Source organism: Pteropus medius, unplaced genomic scaffold, assembly GCF_902729225.1.
Source record: "Pteropus medius unplaced genomic scaffold, Ma_sr-lr_union100, whole genome shotgun sequence".
Taxonomy (NCBI): Eukaryota; Metazoa; Chordata; class Mammalia; order Chiroptera; family Pteropodidae; genus Pteropus; species Pteropus medius.
This window is the reverse complement of record NW_024349803.1, coordinates 6,821,159-6,846,783: the sequence shown is the minus strand read 5'-3', so window position 1 is coordinate 6,846,783 and position 25,625 is coordinate 6,821,159. Positions and strand designations below refer to the sequence as shown.

At 44.0% G+C, this 25,625-nt stretch overlaps 1 protein-coding gene across 1 annotated transcript in view; it reads right to left on the bottom strand.

Moving 5' to 3' along the window:
- BFSP2 (beaded filament structural protein 2) overlaps positions 1–25,625 on the bottom strand; it is a 63,232-nt gene that overhangs the window by 22,356 nt on the left and 15,251 nt on the right. The window contains exons 2-4 of the mRNA XM_039837164.1: positions 8,399–8,481; positions 2,956–3,112; positions 1,755–1,916 (exon numbers count right to left, since the gene is read on the bottom strand). Of these exons, the coding sequence (XP_039693098.1) occupies positions 1,755–1,916; positions 2,956–3,112; positions 8,399–8,481 (402 nt within the window). The remainder of the gene's footprint in view (positions 1–1,754; positions 1,917–2,955; positions 3,113–8,398; positions 8,482–25,625) is intronic.

Genomic DNA, 25,625 nt, shown 5'->3' with positions numbered 1-25,625 from the left:
TCTATGGTTTGTTTTCACCTTCCCTCTGTGTTCTTTCACCTTTCGCTAGGTTAGGGTGGCGATGGGGGGAGGGGGCGGCTGCATTTTGTGGAGTTACTAGGCACTATTTGCCATAAAAAGTGTTTGTTGTGAACTGGCCCAAGGAATTGAAGGTTAGAAAGAAAAGAAGCTGTTGAAAGGTGGTAGAAGGTGAAGAAATAGAGGAGTGAATGATGTTTCTTGGGCTGGAGAACAACCGGTGAATCTTGAATTGGTAAAGGCCCTTCTGGGAAGGTTCCTGTTGACACTTGGGGGACAGGGGATTGAGCGGGGCTGAGAGAAGGAAGAACAGAAAAGGTCCCCCTGATTTTCTTTTGGTGGCTTTTATAAATTCATGGTTCGCAACCCTGGCTGTGTATTAGAATCATCCAGAGGGCTTAGAAAGTCTCTCTCTGATTTAATTGGTCTTGGATGCAGCCTAGGCTTGGCCATTTTTGAAACTGCTCTGAAATAATACTGCTGTGCAGCCAGGATTGAGAAGCACTCAGTGGTAACCAAGGATGCAGGAGCAGCCCTCTTGCCTTGTCTCAAATAGCTACTTCATTTTTCACACTTCCTCCACAGCTTCCTTCTTCTCTTTTTGTTTCTGCCTCAGAATTCCAGCCATACATGGGTGGAGGATGGAGAAAGGAAGAACAAACCCTATGCATTCTATTTCTGGTTAATTCCTTTATTGTTTATGACGTTTAATAAAAGTTCTTTTCCTCTATGAATAGAACTCTACTACTCAACAAAAACTTAATACTCGTAACCAAGAAAAAGAAAACATTTCAAAGTGTCAGATAGGTCCATCTCTCAAAGATAACCACTGCTAACACCATGAACATTTTAGCATTTTCTTTCTAACCCTTTCTTGATGCCTAATTTCTTTCAATGCTTTATCCTACCGTATACAACAGGGGTTGGCAAACTGCAGCCTGAAGACCAAATCCAGCCCATCTCCTGTTTCTGTAAGTAAAGTTTTATTGGAACACAGCCATGGTCATTTGTTACCTATTGTCTATGGCAGCTTTCACACTACAGTGGTAGAGTTGAGTATTGCAACAGAGACCACTTGGCCCTGAAGCCTAAATATTTACTATCTTGCCTTTTACAGAAAAAGTTTGTTGGTCCCTGGTATATACCATTCCGTAATCTTTCTCCCCCTGTTTTACCTTATTGCATGAACATTTCTCTATATTGTTATAAATGCTTCATAAATATTGTTTCTTATAATTGCCTGATAGTTCATTTCATGGTTAGGTTGTGGCTTAGTCTTTCTCCTGTTATTAAACATCGATGTGTTTTTCCCCCCAAACATTTTCACTCTTATAATGAATGTATCAGTGAGTATACTTGGATGTTGACTTCATTTGTGTTTTCAATGATTTCTTTAGAATAGTGTCCAGATTATTTAACTGGTAGGGTAGGGATATTTTGGTTCTTGATACATATCACCAAATCCCTTACTCAAAGGGATTTGTATTAGTGCTTCCCAATAACATAGGCAAGAAGCTCCTTCTCTACATACTTGCCAAAATTATTATTATTACCATTTTAAACATTTTCTGATTTTAGATAGCGAAACAAAATGCTATTATTTTAATTTGCACTTCATTTATGTCTAATGAGATCGAAACAGCTGCATTTCTTCCTTGGCATATTGACTGCTTTTCTTCTTTGCTTGGCCTCCTTCTGCACAGGGCAGAGTGGAAGATGTGGGTCATACCTCTTACCTTGACTTGGAGCAAGGCTCCTGCTTCTATCCGGTTCTTTTCGACATCTCTCTCCCAGTGAATTCTGATGGTCTCAAGGATGTCGTCCAGACCAGTGCCAATGGGAACATCTGCTTGTTCCAGCTCAGACAATGCCAACTGTTTATACAGCACTTTCACATCCTGAAAATGACAACATACACCTCAGGTGAGTTCCACAGGAGAGAGAAAACACACGGAATTCTAGCCCGCAGAAGCCCAATTCTGTGGGCACTACTTCTGCTTCTCATCTTGCTACCACCAAACATGGGACTTCATGGAGATTGGCAAAGTCCCTGATCCTCTTCCCAGCAGAGGCATCATATGCTCTTTTCCCAGGATGCGTTTCTCAGCTGGTCTTCATAAGCCCAGGCCCAAAGCAAACATCAAAATAAATAACTAAATAACAACGCAAATAGAGTAAGCAACAATGGCAAGATGAAATCCGTGAGTATCATAATGTCAGAGCAGGCCGAAAGAGATTTAAAGATAACTCTGGAGTCTCTAAAGGGTTACAGTTGGTGAGTAGCGAAAAACTACAAAGCTAAGAACAAGAGGAATTAGGCTTATTGGTTCCTGGTTAGCTTAAGGGTGGACAAAAGAAGGAACTTCCTGACATTGTTAAGTGGGTTTTGACTTTTTCAACTGTAAGCACTTTAGATCTCGGGTCAGAGAGCGGCATGTAGGAGGTGGTTTAGAATCCGTGCCATTCTGCAGGGAACCGGACCACATTGCTGTGGGAGGTTCCCTCAATCCTGTCACTCGATGATCTGACCTAATTCCATTAACGAGTATGTGTAAACCACAGCCTGGATTTACCCTCAGAGTTGTTTTCTTTGTCCTATACAGCATTGAAAGTAAAGATCTGAAATTGAATGTTTTGAGATACGGGATGTTCCCTCCAATTCAACATAGGTGCCATCACTCGCTATTGCTTGGACCTGCTGCCTCCCCTGTTCACTACCAGCCTGGTCCTGAAGCCCTTTGAGTTTGAGATTCCTGGGCTAACCTGACCCACTACAAAGATGAAAGTGTCTCATTGGCATTTTCCCTGCAGCCCTGGGTAAGTGAGGGTGTAGAGAGGCTCAGATAAGCTACCATCCCCTATGTTTTGAAGCTCGGCCAGACAGCAGAGGGTCTATTGTCTTGTAGCTAACCCAGTGTTACCCCGGCCCCCACCTACCTCTTCGTAGCTTCTTGACAGAAAGCCAAGTTCCTCTTTCAGGCTTTCTATTTGACTCTCCACATCCATTTTTGTCAAATTAGCTTCATCAATGACTTTATATAGAGAGTTAATTTCCTCTTCCGCTGCCTTTCGAAATGGCTGCTCGTTTTCATATCTACAGATAAGGGAACTTAATCAGCATAGCTGGGCAACTCCAAAGAAAAAAGAATCAGATTACAAATGCTACCAACGGGCCAACTGCGTGCTAGTTAAACAATGAATGTTAAATGTCACTGTTTCAGCAGCTTTGAGGGCACTGTTAATGCAATTATTACATGTTGATTTATGAAAATGAAAATGATTACAGCCAACTTCTGACAGCCTGGCTTAGCGGGGTACCAGCCTCATGGGGCACAGGAAGCACAGAGCTCTAGGGAAAGTTTCTCCAGGAGTTCAGACCCAGGTAAGAGGATCCAACATCGTCATCATTATTCTGATTTGTCATCCTTTTCACCTGAGGGTGCTTTAACAAACATTATTGAGAATCTGCCAAGTACCAGGCTACATGCTGGTGACCCCCAAGTGAAGAACATGGTTTCTATTTCATGTGAGATAGAAAAAGCCCATGTGAAATTTCAGGACTGTTGCTGCCACCCTAAATGCCTTCAGAGGCCAAGTGGCCAATGTAGATGAGGGCCAAGGGCCAGCTCTGGGCAGCAGGGAGAGGTGGGAATTGAGGCACATGTGACAGCTCATGAATAGAACTCTACTACTCAACAAAAGTAATAGAACTCTACTACTTAACCTAAAAGGGCACTGCTGCTCAGCTCTCCCCATTACTGCCAGTTCTTTTCAAGAGAAATGAGAAACCTGAATTTATATGAGAAATATCCAGAGTTTTAAAAACTTACATCTTACGCAATAGCATACATGCATACATGCATGCATACTGACATGAGTCTGAAATTGCCCACTCTGAGTTCTTTCAATCTCTGGTTTGCAGTAGGGTCTTCTTTCTAGAAACTACCCAACATCTTTGCCAATTTCTCCCAGTGTCACTCTTGTCCTTCCATGGCCTTCCACCCAGCAGTACCACTCAGTCAAATTTTAGTTTTTCTTCATCTGGCCATAGAAGGAAGATATCTCACACCTCTCATTATAGAAAACATCTTAAGGACTTAGAATTTTAAGAGACTTTAACATTCAACTATTCAAATCCCATCTAGTGACAATAGCTTGATAGCATTCTCGATAGGTGATCATGTAGCCTCTGCTTGAATACTTCCAGTGATGGGGGAACTCATTACTTCTCAAGTCCACCATTTCATTTTTGACAGCTCTAATTATTGTAAATTTCTTCTTTCAAGAGCTTAAGTCTCCATTTCTATAAGAGTTCTGAGTTCTACCCTCTGGAATACCCAAAGTCAGTCTAATTCTTCCTTCTGGCAGTCCTACAAATATTTAGAGACTGTCTCTCATGTCACTGTCTCATTCCACCCTGCCCACACCCAATCCCTCTAAACCTTTTGCTCTTCAAGTTATACATTCCAAATTCTTTCTTCCATTCTTCATATAAATTGGCTTCCACATCCCTCATCATCGAGGGCAGGGACTGACCTTTCCATCTTTGAATTCTCAGCACTTAGCTCCAGGCTTCAGATATATTTGTGGAATGATCGTAAATGCTCTAATTGCTCTTATGTCCTTCTTAAAATGTGATTCAGAGAATGTAATGCAAAACTCCTGATGTCTTATCAGTTCAGAGTCTCGTGGGACTGCCTGCTCCTTTGTTTAAGCCCTTTAATTTTATTCATCACGAACCCTAGGATTGCTTTGTGGATTTTTGTTTGTTTGTATGTTTGTTCATTCGATTTTGACCAGCTGTATTTGCTGCTGACAAATTTGGGACTCCTGTCAACGAGAACCCCTGAGCATTTTTCAGAAGAGCAGCGTTAAGCCCAATTTCCCTCTCTGGGCACACCTGATATTTGAACCCAAAAGTAGGAGTTCATATTTATCCTCTTTCAGTTTCATTAGCCCATTGTTCCAATGTGTTGGGATCATTTTGAATCCTGATTCTGCCCTTCCGCTCCTCACCACCCCTCCTGGCTTTGAATCTTTTGCCATTTTTCCACACCTGCTTTCTTGCACCATGCAGTTAAAAATAGCAAATGAAAGAACAAAGGACAGAGCCCCGTGGCATACCACCAGAGACTTCCTTCAGAATTGGACCTGTACCTTTGAATCAACACTTGGGAGATGGTTTCCAAAGCATTTTTCTGTACTCTACATGTAGGATTAACTTTTCTATTCAAATGTATTCTTTATGAAGGATTGTATTATTCATTTTTAGTTCTTTTGGAAATAGTCCTATCCTTCCAGATGAAGTGAAAATTCACCTCTTTGACTGGGCTTGGTCCCTGGTAATCCAAGCCAGAAGAATCCCCATTGGACCTCAGAAGTCCTGTTTTGCTCACCTCTCCAGGGAGTCTGGTCCCTCCAGGATATGGTTCATTCAGCATTATGGGAGGTCTTAGGTGTCCCACAGATCATTTTTTTTGGAAGTCCTCTAAGAGTATGAAATATATCTGTTGCTCTTAAACTTTTAGCTTTCTCTTGCTACACATTCCCCCTTCCCCCTTCATTTTGAAGTCTTCATTTAACACCTCTATGCTCATGATACCCAGATTGTCTCATCTTGATTTGCAGGCCACTTCAGCCCAACATCTTTGGTGGCATCTCATAATTTCTGCTTGGTTTCTCCACTATTAGCTCAACTCAGCTTGCTCAAAACTAAACTCATTATCCACCCCTGAATTTAAAACAAGTGTTCTTTTTCTAATTTTTTTATTTCAGTCAGTAGAACCACAGCCTTCTCAATTACCCAAGTTTAAAACCTAGATCTTAGCTTTCTTTGCCTTCTCTTTTCAGACTGTACATCTAGTTAATTGTCAAATCCTGCTGATTATTTCTTTGACCTGTCCCTCAAGTTCACTCATTGTTACCATCCCAGGCAGACTGTGAGCTAGAACAGCCTTCTAATTGTTTTCCCAGACCAATAGTATTGTCCCAGAGTAACATCCTTAACCACATTGAGTCACTTCTCTGCTCAGAAGCCTTAGGTGTCATCCTCTTGCCTCTCTGTAATTTGATTTCACCTTACTTTCCAACCACTGGCTTCAGTACAGACCCTGCCCCTCCACTGGTCCAGTCTCTTCACTCCCACTGTTTCTTGCTCATTTGCCTTGCCTTTCCCCTTCACTGATCTAAGGCTTCCTTTAAAGCTAAAATTCGGTCATGATGACACTGCTCAAATCCTTTCTGTGGGAATCCCTCTGCTCTCAGATAATCTCTAAGCTCTTTGGTATGGCCGACATGGTCCTCCAGGATTGGTCTCTCCTTGGTTTCCAAGCCACATTTGTTGTTCTCCTTCATTCACTCCGTACGCTTCAGTTCTAATGAGCTATGGGAATTCCACCAATGCACCATGCTTTCTGATGTCCCCTGCCTTTGCGCATACTGTCCCCATATGGCTGGAAAGCCATGCCTCCTTTATTTGTCTGGCCACTCCTACATGAGTTGAGCATCCAATCAGGCATCATCTCTTTTGTCAACTCTTCTTGGCCAAGCTAAATGTCCCCACCTCACCTGTGATCATCTCAGTGATGGCATAACTGCTCTGTAATGCCTGTTCACTCCTCTGTTTTTGCCACTAAACTGAGTTACTCGAAGTTCGATTCACTTCATTCCCATGCCCGGCAAAGGGCCTGCCAGATATTCAAACATTTGTTGAATTAATTTATTTATTTATTCATTCATTGTTGAGCATCTATTTTGTGCCTGGCACTATTATAGGTGCTGGTAAAACAATGGAGAACAATATAGACCAAGTCCCTGTTTTTGGTGAGTTTACATTCTACTCTGATGACTTGCTGGATGAAGGATGTATGAATGAATGAATGCACAAGTGAATAAATGAATGAATGAGTGAAAGAAATTTTAGCCAGGTTCTATTTTAATTTCTTACTTAAATTCTCCCTTAAATTTAGTACGAATTGTTTCGTGTCTATTGACATCTATTCTTAATTGTGCAGTAAGCTGTCAGTACCTGGATGATGGTTTCACTTCTTTGTGCTCTTGTGACCTTGGTTAGCACAGTGCTGGACAAAAGAGCAACCCTGGCTAGCTGAGTCTCCTTAACTTCAGAGTGACCATTAATGGAGATCCTTTCAGCAGGTGGTGAAGCTTAGACTTAGATAAAAGAAATGAGTCAGGGTCTGAGGAGATGGTAGAGATTCTCCTTTTCATCATAATACCTTCTTATCCTAAGATAAGAATGATGGTGGGATCATGGTCTTTCCCAAAGATTCCCAAATACATGCCTTTCCTCTTTGTCTTTATGAATTTAGGAAAATGTTCTCTTAAATAACTATCCCATCACCCATCTAATTGCCCAATATCTAGGACATCTGCCCCATAGAATATTCTCAAAAATCACTGTGTTCATCCATAAAAAGGTCTTCTTTATTTCTTCTCCATTATACCCAGCATTTCCCAAACCTTACTCGCCTTCATGATTTTGCCCTAAATGCATATCTCCTATATCATTATTTACTTTATACAGTTCCTTAAATTTATCTACTTAAAAAGTAAATCTTAAATCAATAAACTTTAAAAGCTCTTTATATGAAGTAAATTTTAATTGCTACTATAAATGGTGGGACTATAATGGAAAAACAGTTCATGAGTCATAAATAGAAAGTAACTATAAAAATAAATACATAACTATTAAAAAATATTTATCCTTATACCCCTTAAAATAATCTTCATCAGCAATATATACGCCATATTCCAGGAAACACTGTATTAGACTTCAAAGAGATGGTTCTCAAGGCTCTTAAGCTTTAAAAATGCTGAGGTCCGGCCCCCCACCCCAGAGACTCGGGTTCAACTCATCTGTGGGGCCTGTGCACTGGCATTTTTAAATGCCCAGGTAATTCTAACATGTAGTCACGATCAAGAAGCATTGCTCTAAACCAGTAGTTCTCCAAGTATGGTCCCAGGACCAGCAGGATCAGCATCAGCAGGAAGTTGTTAGAAACTTAAATTTTAGGCCCCTCTACAGACTTATTGAGCCAAAAACTCTGAGGGTGGGACACAACAATCTGTGTTTTTTACAAGCCTCCTAGATGATTCTGAATCACACTAGATTTTGAGAACTCCTGCTCTGAACCAAGTGACACTGGGTAAAAATCTCTGAGCCCTTGGAGCTTAGTTTGTGTCTGCGAGGAGGGTTTGGGCCAGATCATCTTGGCTCTGGATTCTCCTGGGGCCTCTGTCATCCCACCCCAGCTTTTCACATGGCTGGAGGTGAATGCTGCAGTCTCCAGGACAGCATTATCGGTGTCACACAGAAGTCTGGGGGTGCGGAAGGACTGTCCCCTCTGTGGCGGAGCGTTACCTCTCTTTAAAGTCGTCTGCACCCGCCTGGATATTCTCTGTCTGCAGCATGAGCCGGGCGTTTTCCAGGACTGCATCGCCGACCTGCAACAATCACACACAGCTGAGAAGACAATGTCACTGGCATATCTTCCCTCCTTCCCGCCCTGACCTGGGCTGGGCCCAGAGGCTCTGGGGAACTTAAAGCACCTTTGTGATAGCAAATATTTTTTAGAATTCAAATATCCCTCTTTAAAACAGTGAGGAGAAGATAAAGCATATAGTCTGGTTGGATTTTGGAGCAAAAGATCAAAAGCAGACTTATTCATAGCTGCTGTCACAGTGATGAGCTTTCAACTCCCTCCTAAAAAGAAGTTCCACCAGCTTGACTTAGTGGCTCTTATCATTTTCTGGTCATGAATACCTTTGAAAAGCTGATATAATCTCTTGATCAGAGCTGTCCAATGGAACTTTCTGAGTGATAGAACTGTGCTATATCTACATTATCCAACATGGTAGCCACATTTGGCTACTAAATACCCCAACTGTGGCAAGGGTAACTGAGGAACTGAAAATGTAATGCTATTTAAATTTAATTAATGTAAATAGCCACATGTGGCTAGTGACCACTATATTGGACAGCGTGGCTCTAGAATTTCATCCACCTTCAATCAAAACATACATGCAAACATAAACATTGTGTATATAGTTCAGGGTTTCATGGAGACTTGAAGCGTGGTTTCTCAAAATTGACTCCCCAAACCGTTCTGGGTACCCACAGGTGAGGACTTGGGGCGGGGGGTGGTTTTCCCCTTAACCTATGGTATATATATAACATATGTGGCTTTTCCATGATCTTCAGTTTGGGGGGTAGGGATAAAAGGACTTACTTTAAAAGGAGGGTGCAAATCACTGTTTTAAGCTATTCTCAGTTCTTTGCACTTGCATGTGAATGAGTTACAAGTGCTTTATTGACCAGGAGGAGGACACAGGGCACCAGAGGTCAGAGAGGGAGTGGGATGAGAAAGAACTGAGAGGGAGAGACACTATTTTGTCTGCTCCCCATTGCGCCCCAGGGCCAGGCTGGAGCAGAGAGAAGATTAGGTTGCGATGGGAAATTTGACAAAATGAAACAACATCATATGATCCTATCGGCATAAGGTGGGGGGGGCACTGCCACTTCTCACCATGGTAGCTGGGGTTTGGCTCACTCCTGTGGGTCTTCTGTCTCCCCAGCAGAGCCCTCACCCCACTGTGTTGAGATGGCCCTTCTCCACGGTCACCTCCTTGTTCATTGTTGTGTCCCCAAAGCCTGGCTTGGGCTAGATATCCACCAATACTTGGTGAATGAATGCATGCATGAATGAATGCTGTGACCGCGGGTGAACAGTTCTCAACCTTTCCTATTTCAGGTCTGGAGGTCATTTCTAGAAGCCTCTTCGAAGGGTGCCTTAAAATTTACTCAGGATTTTGTCTTTATTCAGGTATGGTGAGGCCAATAGATCAGGAGATGACTGACACTGAAAAGATCATTTGTTACGCAGAGTTCCCAAGAGGAGGGGGCAGCCACACCCTGCAGGGCCACGTGGAGAAGCACCAGAGCTGTCAGGAAGCAGAGGGGGCGAGGGCAAAGCACGGGCAAAAGCTTTATCGTGGTTTTCGTGGGAAGGAATGGGAAAGGCAGATTAATCAGCTAGGATTGGATAGTTTGAATGATTTCAGTGGACTCTGGGCTGTAGGGATGGTCCCTAGTTGTCTGGTGTCCAGTCCTCGGGTGATTAGGGCAGAGGAAGATTTCCTCTCAGAGTGTAAGAGCCAGAGAGGGGAGGCAGGTGAGAGCGTGTACTCAGAATTGGCTGGTTTTCATGTCAAAGGTGTGCTCACAGGCCAGTGGTTTATTCTCTCTCAGATTACTAGCCCTGCCAGGGGCAGTCGGTCCCTGTCGGTGAGGCCCCAGATGCCAGAGCATCAAAAATACAGAAATGAAGAAAATATAGTTAATATCGCCAAATGCAGTTCATCCAAAGGGCTCTGGCTGTGTGAGGCCTCCCTGAGGACTGGCCGTGGCTGCTCTGGCTGAGCCTTCTCTTCAGCCTGCCCCCACGCTGCTGCTCCACATTCAGGTCCCTTCCAGTCTTAGACACTCAGTGATGCCATTTTGCAGATGATGAATTTGAAGCTTGAGGCAATCGCCTTGCTCAATTTCTCACAATGATGCCCATGGCAAATGTTCTACCCAGTGCAGGACCCCGAGTTATAGCAGACTGTGGGCTCAGAAACTACTGCGGTAAAGAAGATGGCTTCAAAAGTGCCCTAGACTAGGAGGCCATGCAGGGCAGATGGGGGCAGATGGGGCAGATGTGGGCCTGCAGCTTATAGAATTTGGAAGACTGTCTTTAAGTAAAAGAATAAAAAATGACTAATACAAAGGAGTGTGTGTGAGTGAGAGACCCTGAAGTTTAAATTCTTTACTTGGTACAGCTTGGTTTTGTTTCTGCTTTTCAAACTGGGACCCAGGGGGTGGACAGAAAAAGTTAAAAATAAAACTCTGGTGTGTGGGGGGGATATATGTGTGCCATATTTAGAGTCATAAAATTCTGGAAAAGCAGAGATGGTTGAAAATGCAATCACTCCAAGTCCTGCCATCCAGTATAAACACCACCAGCTTTTGGATACACTTCCTTTCAACATTTAGCCTGTGGGCTTCCCACAGTACTGAGTGTGTGAATTTGTAACGTTTCCTCAGCTGATTGCAAACTCTAAGAGCAAGAGGCTGCCCGAGCAATCTGTGAAGGAGTCAGGCAGGAAATGCAGACTGCCAAGGTAAGGCGGGGTGAGAGAGGGCTGCTCAGTGTCCTCGCTCTTCCCTTCCCACTCGAGGTTAAGTGAGTGCTTTCTGAGATAATTTGGATGTCGCCTCCCAATTATAGGGTGCTTCTGTCCAAAGGTCTGTCCTGTGCCACTCACGCAGCACTAGGCTCAGGGAAGCTGGAGGCCTTCCTGCTTTACTGTTGTTTGGTTACAATGAGAGGTTTGTCCAAGTCTCGAGCGGAAGCTAATGATAGGCCCTGACTTGCCAAAGCACAGTGGACTGGTCAGGCTCTCCCCTCTGCTTCACAGACTGGATCCTGAAATAACCTGCTAGTCTACCATGCAGCTTCAGAGAGCCCTGCACTGTCCTGCAGGCGCCTCACCCCAGCAGAGGCCATGTCCTTTCTGGTGTTAGAGGTGGCTCAGCCACCCCAGTGTTAGGGATGGCAATGGCGAGGGCTGGACCTTGGCTGAGGTTTAGCACAGGCTGGGGGATGGGATGGTGGCCAAGGCCAAAAGTAAAGCTTGGTGCCTGAAGAGGAACAGGGAACATCTTTGTTTCTACCTAAAAGAGTGTCATGAAATCCTCCCGGGAGCCAGGGATAGGAAAAGAAGAGGGAAGGGGAGTCGTACTGACTGACCACCTACAGATGTACCCAGCTTACGTGTTGGAACCGGCTGGTACTGGCTTGTGAGAGAAGACTATTAAATATTCCAGGAGTTTTGTGAGCTGGTTGTTAAACACAGCCATCATGAAAATTTTAATTATGAACTTACAATTAAATTATACTAAAAACGCAGGTAATAAATGCTCAAAACACAAAAGTCCTAAGTAGTCATCACTTCCCAATTGCTTTACTACGGGTGACTGTCAGCTCTGCTCCTGAAGTTATTTGTTTCGATTATATCTGTATGGTGGAAACACTGTATAATGGTGTGCTCAACCCTTCATTCAGTGACATCATGTTGTTAGCTTTGTATCAGCCATGGTGAGAGTATTTACACCAGGGAAAATGGCCGGCACTGTTTTATTCATGGGTAGCTGCCCCACACTCTACTAAGTTCTTAACATTGATGACTTCACTAAATGCCTCTGACATCCCTCTGACGTTGATATCGACAACTCATTTTACGGATGAGGCTGCTGAGGCTCCGAGAGCTTAAGTAAGTTGCCCCAAATCACACAGCTGGAAAGTGGCAGAGCCAGAACGCCAAACCAGGTCAACATGACTCGAAGATGTGCATATTTTAGTCATCAGCTTTGGAAACTAAAAGGCACCTCAGAATCAAGAGGGACTGTTGTGGGGATTGCTTTCTGTCTTTTTCTTGTAACATAGGACAGTCAGGACTCTTGGTTCCTATTTGGGCAACATCACGAACATAAAGAGATATCTTTCCTACTGGCTGCAAGGATGCTAACCAAATCAAACCAAACCGAACTGTAGGTAGGCAGGCTGGCAGTTTGCACATGGCGTGCGAGGAAGGCCAGCAGACGAGTTCCTCTCCTCCTTTTCTCTCCTTCTGCCCAGAGCCAGAACCCCTACCATCAGGGTGACATGACTTAATGCCGGGTCTCATTAAAAAGAGACACTATTTGTCGCAGCAGCATTAGTGTGAATTGCATTATGAGATTAGGTGGTCTTGAGGGGGTAGAACCCAGAGGCTCTCTCCTCAGCAGCATTTTCAAAGGATTGTCAAATGTTTGCTGGAGCAAGAGACAAGAGACCCTTTGAAGCATAAAACGCGGCAGAAGAGAATGGCAGAGTGGAGTCCCAGGAGAACGGGCAGTCTGAGGTCATGGTAAGCTTGGGGTTTATTCCAAGAGAGGTGGTTGGAAAGGGAAAAGGAGCAGCTGAGCACTGGCCAATGTCTGCTCAAACTGCTCGCAGTGTGACATGCAGCCACATTCACTTCCCTGGAGCTGTCTTCCTTAGCATACCTGTACTCATGGCCCTTGGGCCAGCAGCATCAGTACTACCTGAAAACTTACCAGAAATGCAAATTCTCAGACCCTACCTCAGACAGCTGAGTCAGAATCTCTGGAGGTGAGACCCAAAGATCTGTTTTAACAACTCTGAACAAGGCTTACAGGGCACAGTTGACTTGCAGAAGGCCCGCTTTACAGACACGTCTTCAGTCCAGCTCCTGCCACCTCCCAGGCTGCTCCTGGCATCCCTCCATGTCCTCGCCCAAGTCATTGCCTGTGCCTAGAACACCTGGTTTTACCACCACACACCCTGGTCCTTACCGCATGAGAAACCCTACCCCACTTTAATGCTCATTCAAATGTGGCTTCCTTTGGGAAGCCTTTTTATTCATCCATTCACTTATTCTTGCCTTCATTTCTTCCGTGCACGATTATTGTTTCCTCTGTGCCAGGCTCTGTGATGATTGTAGGGGAATCAGCAGCTATTGTGGAAGAGGCAGTTAGAAAAGTAGGCAAAGACCAGATGATGGAGGAAAGGCCTTGGGAACAATGGAGAGGAGGTGAGATTTACTAGGAAGCCATGGAATTTCTGAACAGGCACAAGTGTGATCCGTGTGGTGAGTGGACCCCCTGAGTCCAGCGGGAAGGGAGGATTGCGGGATCAGGAGGAGATGCTGAGGGCCCAGCTAGGGGCCTCCAGGGGAGAGGATGGTGGCTTTGACTAGGGTGGTTGTAGGGATGGTGGAGAGAAGCAGACAGGTTTAAGGCATCTTTCGGGGATGGAAGATAGTTTTTGGTGATGAATAAGTTACAGGGAGAGTGAGGGAAAGGAATTGAGAATGACCCCAGGTTTTTGGCCTGAGCTACCAGGTATATGGTGGGGCCCATGCTGACTCTCTTGCTCCCTCATTGGATCATTCCAGTATCTGAATCACCCCACCTTTGAGGCTCATGTCCCTGTCTTACAACACTCAGTGGGCAATGACAGCGTTCTCCTATTCTTGAACCTAGCTCTTCCACTCACTAGCTTGGGGCAGTTACTTGGGTAACTCTAAGAATTGGTTTCCTCATCCATGAAAGGAGGGTAATACTCCCTACCTCTTAGGATAGTTGTGAAAATTAAATGAGCTACTGCATGAAAAGCACTTGGCTGACTGCCTGGAGCAGAGTAAGTATTCTGTGGGTGGTAGCCATTATTATTATTGGTATTTGTCTTAGCACAGAGCAGTTGTTCAGCGATTGTCAAATGAATTTGATGGGCGTGTACAGTCTGGCTCTGTTCTCGCTCTGCTGCACATGCCGTTGAATAAAGATTTCTTTCTCGTGGCTTGATTTTTTTTTCTCTTTTCAGTTTTTCCTGTTCACAGTCATTTGAAAAGCCCTGGTCACTGGTAATATGATAATGAGGATTTTATTTCTTCTGACTGCCATCCTCACTGGGGATGCAGTTATTAAAATAAATGGAGCTAGTGGCAGCGGGTGAAGGATGTGTCCATCACTGTGTTTAAAAAGGGCAAGGACAAGCAGCATTTTAAAAAGTGTTATCATTTGGGCTTAAGGGTACAATGAATGCTTTATTTGGAGTTAAATATATTGGCATCTTAGCAGCTAGAGCTTCGGGCATAGGGAGGAGGTGAGCAAAACTAGGCTCCTGGGAAATTAGACTCAGCTGGCTCCGTGGCACGATGCAAGAGTCCCTGGAAACCCTTTGCACATTTAGGTGACTTTCAAGTTTAGGACAAATGCTCAGCATGACTTTCTTCTAGCAATAAATAAACAAGAAGTCAGTATCTGTTGCTAGTACCTCAGAGACGGCACCTCTGCCCAGATGGTGAAGATCGCCATGTCGCCAAGCCAAACAGATGCTTCTTTGTGCTTATCTTGACCTGCCAGCTGCATTTGTCACAGATGTACTTTCCTCTCTTGGCTTCCATGACACCACTCTCTCCTGCTCTTCCTGTTATCTCATTGACCATTTTCGTGAATCTTCTCCTTCATTGTCTTTTTGTTTGTTTGTTTTATCTGACATCTACATGCTAGTTTCTTAAGACTGAGCCTTGGATTTATTCTTTTTTATTCCTCAGTGATTTCATCTATTCACATGGGTTTAAACATATGTGTAATGACGTCTCCGTGTATATCTTTAGCACAGAACCTTCCTCTCAACTCCAGACTTGCAACCCACTCTCATTGACATCGTCTCTACTTGGATGTTTCTGAGATATCTCAAACTCAATATGACTCCGAATGGAATTTCAGATTTTTGCCCTCAGGCATCCCCATGTCAGTAAATAGCACCAACATTTACTCAGAAACCAGGGAGTCTTGACATCTCACTTTCTCTCGTCCCTCACATTTAATGCAACACCAAGTCTAGTCAATTCTACCTGCCATGATGTACCTGAAATCCAGCTACTTCTCTCCGTCTCCACTGCTCCCACTCTGGCACACATCACCATCATGCTTTTCTATCCCACAGCCATGTCCTTCTAATCCCTGCTCTGTTCTTCTCTCTTCCAACCGGTTCATTCTTCCTCCTCCTTCTAGAGTGATCTTAAACTCTTCGAATCAGACCATGTCACTCTGATTAAATTAAGTCATAATCTTCTTAGAAGTGTTTCTTATACTTGAGAATAAAACTCAAACTCTGACAGTGGACTTCAAGGCCCTACCTGCTTGTTGATCTTCCCAATGCTCACCAGGCTCCGGCCATGCTGGCCTCTGGTCTTTCTGGGCCATGTGCCAGTCTTCCTCCTGGCTCAAGGCCTTAGCATGTTCTGACTCCTCTGCCTGGACCACTCCTTCCCTCTTCTTTGCATGAGTGGCTCCTCCATCTCGATCACCTCACCTAAATTAGAAGCTTCCTTTACCTCTCTCTGCCTTGTTAGCTTTCTTTAAAACACTATCACCGCTTATAATTATTATCAATTTTTATTTATTGGCTTATTAGTTATCTCTGTATTTGCCAAAATATAAACTCCTTGAGGTCAGGCACCGCCTTTCTGTCCTGCTTATTGTTCCATCCCTGGCACAGTGTCTGCTAAGTAGGTATCAGGTGAATCAACGAGCCCGGCGCTAGTGCTGCCTCTTCTTCGTGGAGAACTGAGGCAGGGAGGACCTGGTTCCAACCTGAGATTACTTTCAGCATCTCCTTCTTCCTCATCTCCCAAATCAGAAAATGATCGATCCCCCACATTACTGTGCTTGCTCCATTCCTGCTCCAATACTGAGCCTTGATTCAAGCCCTAATCATCTCTTTTCTGGCTCAACCTGATAGTTGTGACCTGGGGGTAGAAAGTACAAAGTCCAAGCAGTGAGTCGGGGTTGCATCGGCAAGTGGAGTTGGGTGACATGTCATCAAATAATAGAGAAGCTGAGAAACGTGTCTCCGAGACAATTCTTCTGCAAGCACAGTCACAGCCCCTGGGAGTCTAGGGAGAATCAGGGACACTCGAGGGCTAAGGTTGGGTCTTACTTTGGAAGGTCAGGACAATGGACACTTCTGAGTCTGTACTGCAAATAAGCCTCATCATCAAACTGTGCTCTGGCTGAAGGAAGAAGGTCTTTGTAGAAGGGGTCACATGAGCATGGAGTGAGAGCATACTGGTGGGTGGTGTTGTCCACCATTCTTGGGCAATCAGGAGCAACCTTATTCCTAGAGGTTGCCCTCTGTCACAATAAGGACAAAGTTCCTTAAGCCTCACCTCCCTGGGAAGCCTCTCCACCCCTCCCAGTGCTGATTCTGGGCTCATCTAGCATCTCGCCTCCAGCTACCTTGGAATAGGAGGGCTTGCTGTGGATAGCAGGTACAAGTGCTGGACATGAGAGAGGTTTAACCATCACTGTATATTAGTACATAGACCTGGGTGTATATGTCAGAAGGGTTTGTTATGAGCTGGCCTGTCAGGGCCTGATTTTCTAGATGCCCTAAAAAATCTGAGTTTTGAGCATCCAGGCGCACCCTGGGAGGCTCTGTTTGGGCAGCTAGCTGATTTCCCTCTACAACATTCTCTCTCCTCCCAGCCCTCCTCATTGGAGCAACTGCTTTCCAACCTCCTATTCCCCTTTTTACTGGAAAGAACTTACTAAGATACATAGTTGAACTTGAATTTTGTTCAGGGGTATGCTCTTGAATAAACCCTCACAATCTGGGCCTTGCTCTTCACTCTAGCTTTATCTCTTCTTCACTCCCCTACTATGAACTGAATTATTTTTCTAAACTGACCCAGGCCTTTCCAGCTACCAGACCTGGACTCATGTTCCTACCTCTGCATGTCATGACCAAACCATGCCACCCAGCCTCCATGCATTCCTTCTTTGCCAGGTAAACTTCCTATTCATCTTTCAAAACCCAGCTCAGGCCACACTGGGCATCCTCTGTACTACCCATTATCACTGCAGTTACCATGCTGGAATTTATTCTGATATTTTTCTGTCTTTCTTCACCACTGACCAATGTGTCCCCAGGGACAATATCTTATCTCTGTCTTCTCAGCACCCAGCTCAGTGCCTGGCACCTAGGTGTACAATAAATGTTTGTTAACCAAGTAGATGAAGCAGGCTAGTTGGGGAGAGCAAATTAACACGAAAATATGAGGTAGAACATAATTAGATGTATAGAACTAGGTATAAATGCCTGAGAAACTGAACTCAAAATTTAGAGCCAAACTTTTTTTTTCATAAAACTCAGAATAGAAGCAACCAAACAAATCAGACCCAAACATTAAAAAATACTCTGTTTTATGTCATTATCAGCCCTTTTCAGTCACACTTTTGTTTAATCCCTACACTCAATGTAAATAGTCATTCAAATGGGTGTATATTAGCTATTTCCATTACACAAATGAAGAAACTGAGGCCCAGAGTGTCAAGTCATGTGCCCACAGTACCAAGTGGCCCAGCTAAATTTAATCTGTACCTTTATTTTTCTTAAAAAAAAACAAAACAACTTTTTATTATGGACAATTCCAACTATATAAAACTACATATAAAGGTAGAGAAAAACTGGGATGATGACCCACCTCCCCATCTCTGCACTTCATCAATTAAATCTCATGGCTGATTAAAAAAAAATCTCTACTCCCACTCACCTCTATTCCTGTCTCTGAGATTATTACATATATATCATTTTATCTGAAAATATTTCACTAGTCCATGCTCTATTTGTCCTTCTTGTATTATAATTTAAAGATCATCAAAGCAATACATATATTCGATTGAAAAAATTAAACAATGCTGAAAAGAAATGCTGGTAAAGAAAAGCATTTCCCTGCCCTATAATCTGCCTCTTCCCAAGTCCTAGTTTCTAGCACTTTCGGCTTTTCATTTGTCCAGAGCTGCCCTGTATTTCTACAGATTTCTTGATTGCTTGAGTTATCAGCTACAGACAACATGTACTGACCTGGCTGACAAATGAAGATTTAGCTCACTCACACATACCTTCCCTTTTCTTTTATTGATCAGCTGTCTTGGTAACTTTAAATAATAAAGCTCTATCTCTTGCTGTGTCAATTATGGACAGTTTCTTTCTCACACTCATTCTCTCTCTTATAATCACAGATGTTTTATTTTCTAAGGTCAAAAGGTTTTATTTTCTAAGGCTAAGGTTGGATCTTACTTTGGAAAGTCAGGACAATGGACACTTCTGAGTCTGTACTGCAAATAAGCCTCATCATCAGGTGAAAAGGGAAGACAAAAAAAAACAGTTTAATTACTAAATGATTCTACTGAATCCTATGTGAAATATGGGTCCTTTCTGTTAAGAATTATGATGTAGGTGCCTCGACTGTCAGAAGCTATGGGCAGATGGCCAAACTGTTTTGTTTCCCAACCGAGCATCCTCAGGCCTGCAGAATAATGTCAGCTATTTCATGATCTTTCACTGTGTTACGCTCTCCAGGGCATGGCTGCAAAACCCACCAGCAACCATCTTGCCTTACCACCACGCTTGAATCACGATTTTAACATTACGTAGCACAGTTTCTTCTCTTGTAAAATGAGGGAGCTTTGTCTTGATGGTCAGACACACAGAAATCTCGTAACAGATGTTTGTTAAATAAATGAATAAGTGATATATTTTTTTAAAGAACCATGTTTTTAATGCTTAACAGAACAAACCTGTTTTTTACTATTAAGTTCATTATGAACTTGAATCACTAAAGATTTAAAGTTTATAATCGAATTTAAGCCTTAAACGACAATATCTTTTGTGTTCAGTGATTTAACTTAGTAAACTTTGTGCAAAGTCATGAAATTTTTCATACACTTATGATCTCCGAAAAGAGTGATATATGTTTAAAGAGACAAACACGTGAAATAACATCGAGAAACCAGTTCACAAGCATCAGATTGGCAAATCTTTGGGAGGTGAGGCTGTGAAGAAAGCAGAGCTCTCACACATGGTGTCAGGGAGGGTAAGTTTGTACAGCCGCTTTGGGGAGCAATTTCTCAATGCCATGTAAAAGCTGATGATGGGCACAGCCTATTCTACTTCTAAGTACTGACCCAGAGCAGGGTCAGAAACTTTTTCTATAAAGGGCCAGATAGAAAATATTTTAAGCTTGTGAGTCTACAATTTTTGTTTCAACTGCACAACCCTGCCCTTGCAGGAAGAATGTAGATATAAACGTATAGTTCATGAACGGGCGTGACTATATTCCAGTCAAACTTTATTTACAAAAGTAGGTGCCTAGTTGGATTTGGCCCGCCTGGAGTTTGCCCACCTCTAACCCAGAGAAACTCTCCTGTTTGTGTTTATGCCCCCTCCTGTTTGTGACAGAGAAATTTGGAAGCAACCTACATCCATCAACGGAAAAATAAAATAACCTATGATATTATGTGCAATGAAATATTATGTATATCAACACGGATAAATCTCAAAAACAAAATGAGGAGTGAAGAAAGCAAGTTGCAGAAGGAAACAGTATGTGATGGTTAATTTTATGTGTCAACTTAGCTGGGCCATGGTGTTCAGATATTTGGTTAAACATTATTCTAGATGTTTCTGTGAGGGTGTTTTTGGATTAACTTTTGAATCAGTAGACTCTGAGAAAGAAGACTGCTCTCCAGAATAAGGGTGGGCCTCATCCAATCAGTCGAAGGCCTGAATATTACAAAGACTGAGGTCTCTGAGTAAAAAGAAATTCAGCCAGCAGACTGTTTTTGAACTTGAACCAGAACATCAGTTCTTTCCTGGGCCTCCAACTGGCTGCACCTCGATCTGGCACTTCTAGCCTCCATTATTCTGTGAGCCAATTCCTTAAAATAAATCTCTTTCTCTCTTTCTATTGGTTCTGTTTCTCCTGAGAACTCTAATACACAGTATAATACAATTTAATATAAATTTTAAAATCATGCAAAATAATCCTATAAGGAGTTTAGATACATCTATAGTAAAACTGGACCAACACTGGCAGGAATGACAAATACCAATTTTAGAGCAGTCATGTCTCTGGTTGGGGAATGGAATTAGGACAGAGCACAAAGGCAGTTTCAACTTAAATCTTTGATTTCATGCCTTCAAAAAAAGGTCTGTAGCAAATAACCTTAAGGTTGACAATTCTAGATATTGGTTACTCCTTTTTATATATTTGAAATATTTCATAATTAAGAAGAAAAAAAATGAGATAACATAAACAAAACAACTAGGAAAAGAAAACCAGAGCAGTGAATGGCATACTTTAGGGCCCTAACATACCTAGAGCGAGACTGGCTGGGACAGGTTGGATGGAGAAGGTAGGTCAGAGATGTGTAGGAGGTGAACACGTGGAGGGGAGGGGAGGCCTCTGGAGTTCTAGAGAAGGCCTTCAGGGGCAGCAGGGGATAAGGATGGAGTGAGATTTGCCAGTAGACTCGGGGTGGGAGGTGGGGCAGAGCAGACCAAGAGGTGTGGATCATGGAACAGAGACAAGGAGAGTGTGGGTGAAGCAGTGGGCAGGTAGCTGTGGAGGTATGGATTGGTCGTGTGGACTTGGCCACTGTTGTTCCGGGCTCTCCAAGCATACCTTGTGTTTACCTGAAGGTGGCCCTGCAGAAACGGTTATCCCTGACTTTCCTCTGACATGATGTTTCCTAGGCATTCCTCTGACATGATGTTTCCTAGGCACTTGCCAATGTCAGAGGAATTTGTGCTCTTGCCGGGGACTTGTCAAAGCTTAAACCAAACTTCGAGCTCTTCTTTCCTTTTTCAGGTGTGGCTTCCAAAGCAGACACAGCTGGAGCAGACACTGCCATTGCTCAGCCAGACGCCTTTGAGTTTTGCATGTGTGCCCCAAGGTTCAGCGTGCTTCTCCCTTGTCGTGGTCAGCATTGGGCCCTTTTTGGAGCAGTGCCATCAGACCACCAGAGTCCACTTTACAGTCCTCTGAACTAGTCCTTTGGGAATGACTGACAAGTGTGGGAGTATGAAAGCCAGATCTCTTGCTTGTGGTTGGGACAACACTGAGGTGGAACTTACCTGCCTAAGTTCCCCCTTGGCTGAAGTCGGGACTTGGCCTGATATGGTTCCCTTCCTCATTCCTCCCTCACAGGTTTTCCCTGGGTTCATCTCTATAGAATGTCTCCTGTTAAAGAATTCTAGATTTGGGCTCTGCTTCTTGGGGATCCATCTAAGACAAGAGTTCTTCGCTTTGTGCTATTCATCCCAGAAGCTCTCTTGGGTCAAGATGCCTCAAGCCGTAGCCTGTCTGGAGTGGAGCTGGGCACACAGCCTCTGGAGTCAGACGACCCAAGTTGAAAGTCTTGTCTCTATCACTTCTTAGCTGCGTGACGTTGGAAAATTACTTAACTGCTCTGTGCCTCACTTACCTCATCTTTAAAAAAGAGATCATAAATGTATTGGCCTCAGAGGGTTGTTGTGAAGTTAAATGAGGTAAGATATGTAAGAAAATCTCAGAAAAAATTTTGGCATACCACAACTGTTCAATAAATGTTAGTTTTGTTCATTTGTATTAGAACTAAAGGAATACTTATGGGCAATCGGAGAATAGATATACTTTACTCTTGAGCCTGGGTCTTCAAGCCAGGCTAATTTAACAAAAGGAACACATTGATCTGTTATGTTGATATCTAACCTCAATTTTATTACAACGGGTCAGAATGAACAGGTCAGTAGATTGGCAGGGTGGATGTGGCTGATATTTTAGTAAAAGAATTATAAAAGAATCCTCACTCTTCCTTTGCCTGAGACATCACTGCATCCCCCACCCCCGGCTGGCTGAGGAGCAGGTGGGTTGGGGCTCTATGTCTGGGAATGGGATTCTAGTAGGGAGAGTTAGGGAATCGCAGAGACACGCTCACTTAACGCCGTGTGAACATCAGCAAGAACGAGAGCACAGGACCCCAAGGATTAGACTTGGAAGGGAAAGCCAGCTTCCAGCCCTGGCTCCGGTTTCCACTAGACACTGTGTTTCTCATCTTGGAGTCTCAGTTTCTCCATCTGTAAAAGGGGAGTGGTAAAGCCTGTTCTACTTACTCCACAGGGAGGCTGAGATCTAAGGAGACACAGCAGAGGACATGAGTCCTACGCACTGGAGTCCTATCCATGGCACCAAAGGGAAGGTGTTAGGAAAACTTTGCAACTGCACAGACAAGATTACCTTGGAAATCTCTTAGAAGGTGTCATCTTGGAGACCCACGGTCAAAAAGTCCAGCACAGCCGGGGTTTTTCTCTAGATGAGATAGTTGACTTAAACCTGAGTCACGTTATCTGGAAAGTGCCTCTCTTGAAACACCAGCATCATGCACAGTATGGCAATAACCCTCTCGTCATGAGAGGCACACAGGAAATGAGCCTGTCTGAAGAGGAAGCAAATTCATGCCTTCCTTCTCACACTGAGTATAGGGCACATCCTCATGGAGGGAGCAGAATGCCAGCACCATTTAAATGGTGTTTCTTTCTCCCAACACTTGTACATATGTGACAGAGGGCGTTAGGGCAGGAAGCGGAGAGCTAAGCTGCTGGGCTGCCTCTCTCACTGGAGGGCGAGGCCTCTGCAGAACCCTCTGCCATCTGCTTCCAGGAGACCTCAGCTCAGAATTTCATTACAGTTTTAGAAGGCTAAGTGCTCTCGAAAATCACGAAAGATGAAGAACCGAGGCACAGAGAAGTGCGATGGCTTATCCCAGGCCCCGGAGCAGACCCTTGGTCCTTTCGAATCCAACAGCAAGGACTCGTGGGATGACAATGGGCTTTGCCTGGAGAGACAGGGCTTCAAACCCTGTCTTTGTCACTTGGGGATGTGTGATGCTCTAAGAACCTTCCTATTTCTGGGACGGGGATCAGGAAACGTTCTCCTCAATGTAAGATGATGAAAGGACATGTATGTGGAACAGAGTGTTAAACTGCCTGAGCTGAGACTGGCAGGTCACTACACTCCTTTTACGGTGGCCCAGAGCTACACCCATCCTGGGGAGCAGAGGTGGGCCTGTGACAGGCATGTCGGCCTCGGTCCATCTGAGGGGCGTCCTGTCCATGAAGGCAGCCTGTGAGGGTGACGGGATGCTAGTACGGCATCAGCTGGAGGAGGGGCTTGTCCTCCCAGCTGGTCTAGCAGGGGAGTCTCGGAAGAACCCAGAAAAGTGTCCCCAGGAAAAAGAATCCGGTTTAAACTTTAGCCAGACCCAGACACCATGAGGCCAACTCACAACAGTCTCTGTGAAGGAAGAACTTTCCCGCCCTCTTGTCCTCCTGCTTACAGTCTGGCTGCTTTAGAAACAGCAGTGGGGAGAGGGGGTGGGAGAGCAGTAGGCAAGAGCCAAAGCTGGGCTCTGCCCGGGGCCACAGGAGAAAATGAGGGTTGATATGTTGAATATTATATGGACTAGACATCCTTTTTACTGAATTGAGACTGTGTTTTGTGACTTGAATTGCACAAAATTTTCAGTTATCTACAAATGAACAGAAAAATCATACACCATCCATGTCTACATCCAGAGGCAGGAAACGGTATTTACCTCCCAACTAATAGGTTGAAAGGGAGCTCTTCCAAAGTCTCTTTCAAACCAGAACTACTTTTATAATTATACCTCATGAGTCCTTCCTGTTCAATGTACTTGACATCCATCACACACCCAGCTCTGTGCTTGGCACATAGCAAGCACTCAGCAATGTGTGGCTTTATTTACTCATCATCCCTCTTAGATGTCAAGGTCCTAGAGTCTGAGAATTTTGACTCTTTAGCATTTGAATTCCCATAGTGCCTGGTGAAGAGCAGACCCACATTCAGTACCTGATAAGTGAACGTAATAAAACTGAATTCTGTGCCAGCCCCATAGCAGCTACCAAGACAAATGTTACACTCCAGACCGCTGGTGAGGAAGAAGGCAGGGCCAACGCATGCCAACACTACTACTTACATGTGACATTAATTACACCCATAGACTGAGGAGCTGCAGCCTAATCTCTGACACTAACAAAGCCTTTTTTCACTCACATTATTCTCCTTTAAATCTCAAAAGGGTCTGGGCCTTCATGGAAGGTGTAATTATCTCCCTCTTTTTGCAGATAAGAAAGCTGAAGGTGGGAGAGATTAAGGACCTGGGCAAACTATCTGGTGAGCTAAGACTGGGTTGGACTCAGGACCCCTGATCCCAAAACTCAAGCTCTGACCAAAAACCCAAAGCCACAGAAAATGCAACTGAAAGAGAAAAGGCAGTGGTGGGGGTGGGGAAGTTTCTGCCATCACAAATGGAAGCAGGAGTGAATAACAAATTTGCTGGCTAGTACATGCTAAGTGTCAGGGCAAAGTGAAATTTTACGGTTGGTTTATAATCCTCAGGAAATTGGGAGCTGTCGCGGAAATTCTGACATGAACGCGGTGACTGCAGGGCGGCATGAATTGCACTGCTGGCCTCTCAGGATCAGGGTGGCTTCTCGGTGAAGGGATGATTATAGGCATCCTGAACTTGACACAAATAACATTTTGCAGCTGGGTGACTAGGTGTGTAAGACCATTTCCCAGAGTAGCCAGAAGGTGGTGCCACTTGCCAAGAGAACTGGGTCAGGGGCAGCAGCCTGAGACTTGCCCCATCTGCAGGGGCCTCCCCTGCCACTCTGGGATTTCCGCCACAAAATGGGATGCTTCTGAGACACCAAAGGTCCATCCCTTACTGCCCCTGTGCAGATGCTAATTATTTCTCCCTGGAGTACTGTAGAGCTGGCTACGCAAACTAAGTTATTATCATTTTAACTACTACAAACTATGACAGAAATTACTACTTCAGTTCATTGAGTGCTTATCGTGGCCAGGTACTATGCTAAGTACTCTCAGCGAATGATTGGATTTGATTCCCATGAGAATCCCATGGAGTAAATATTATCCTTATTTCACAGATGAGAACACTGAAATTCAGAGAAGTTACAAAATTTGTTTTAGGTCATAACGTTGGTCAGTGACAAAGTCAGAATTTGAATTCAGTTCTTTTGGACTCTATAGCTTGTAATCACTGTGATATACCCACCCACCCTCCCTCCCTTCCTCCCTCCCTTCCTTCCTTCCTTCCTTCCTTCCTT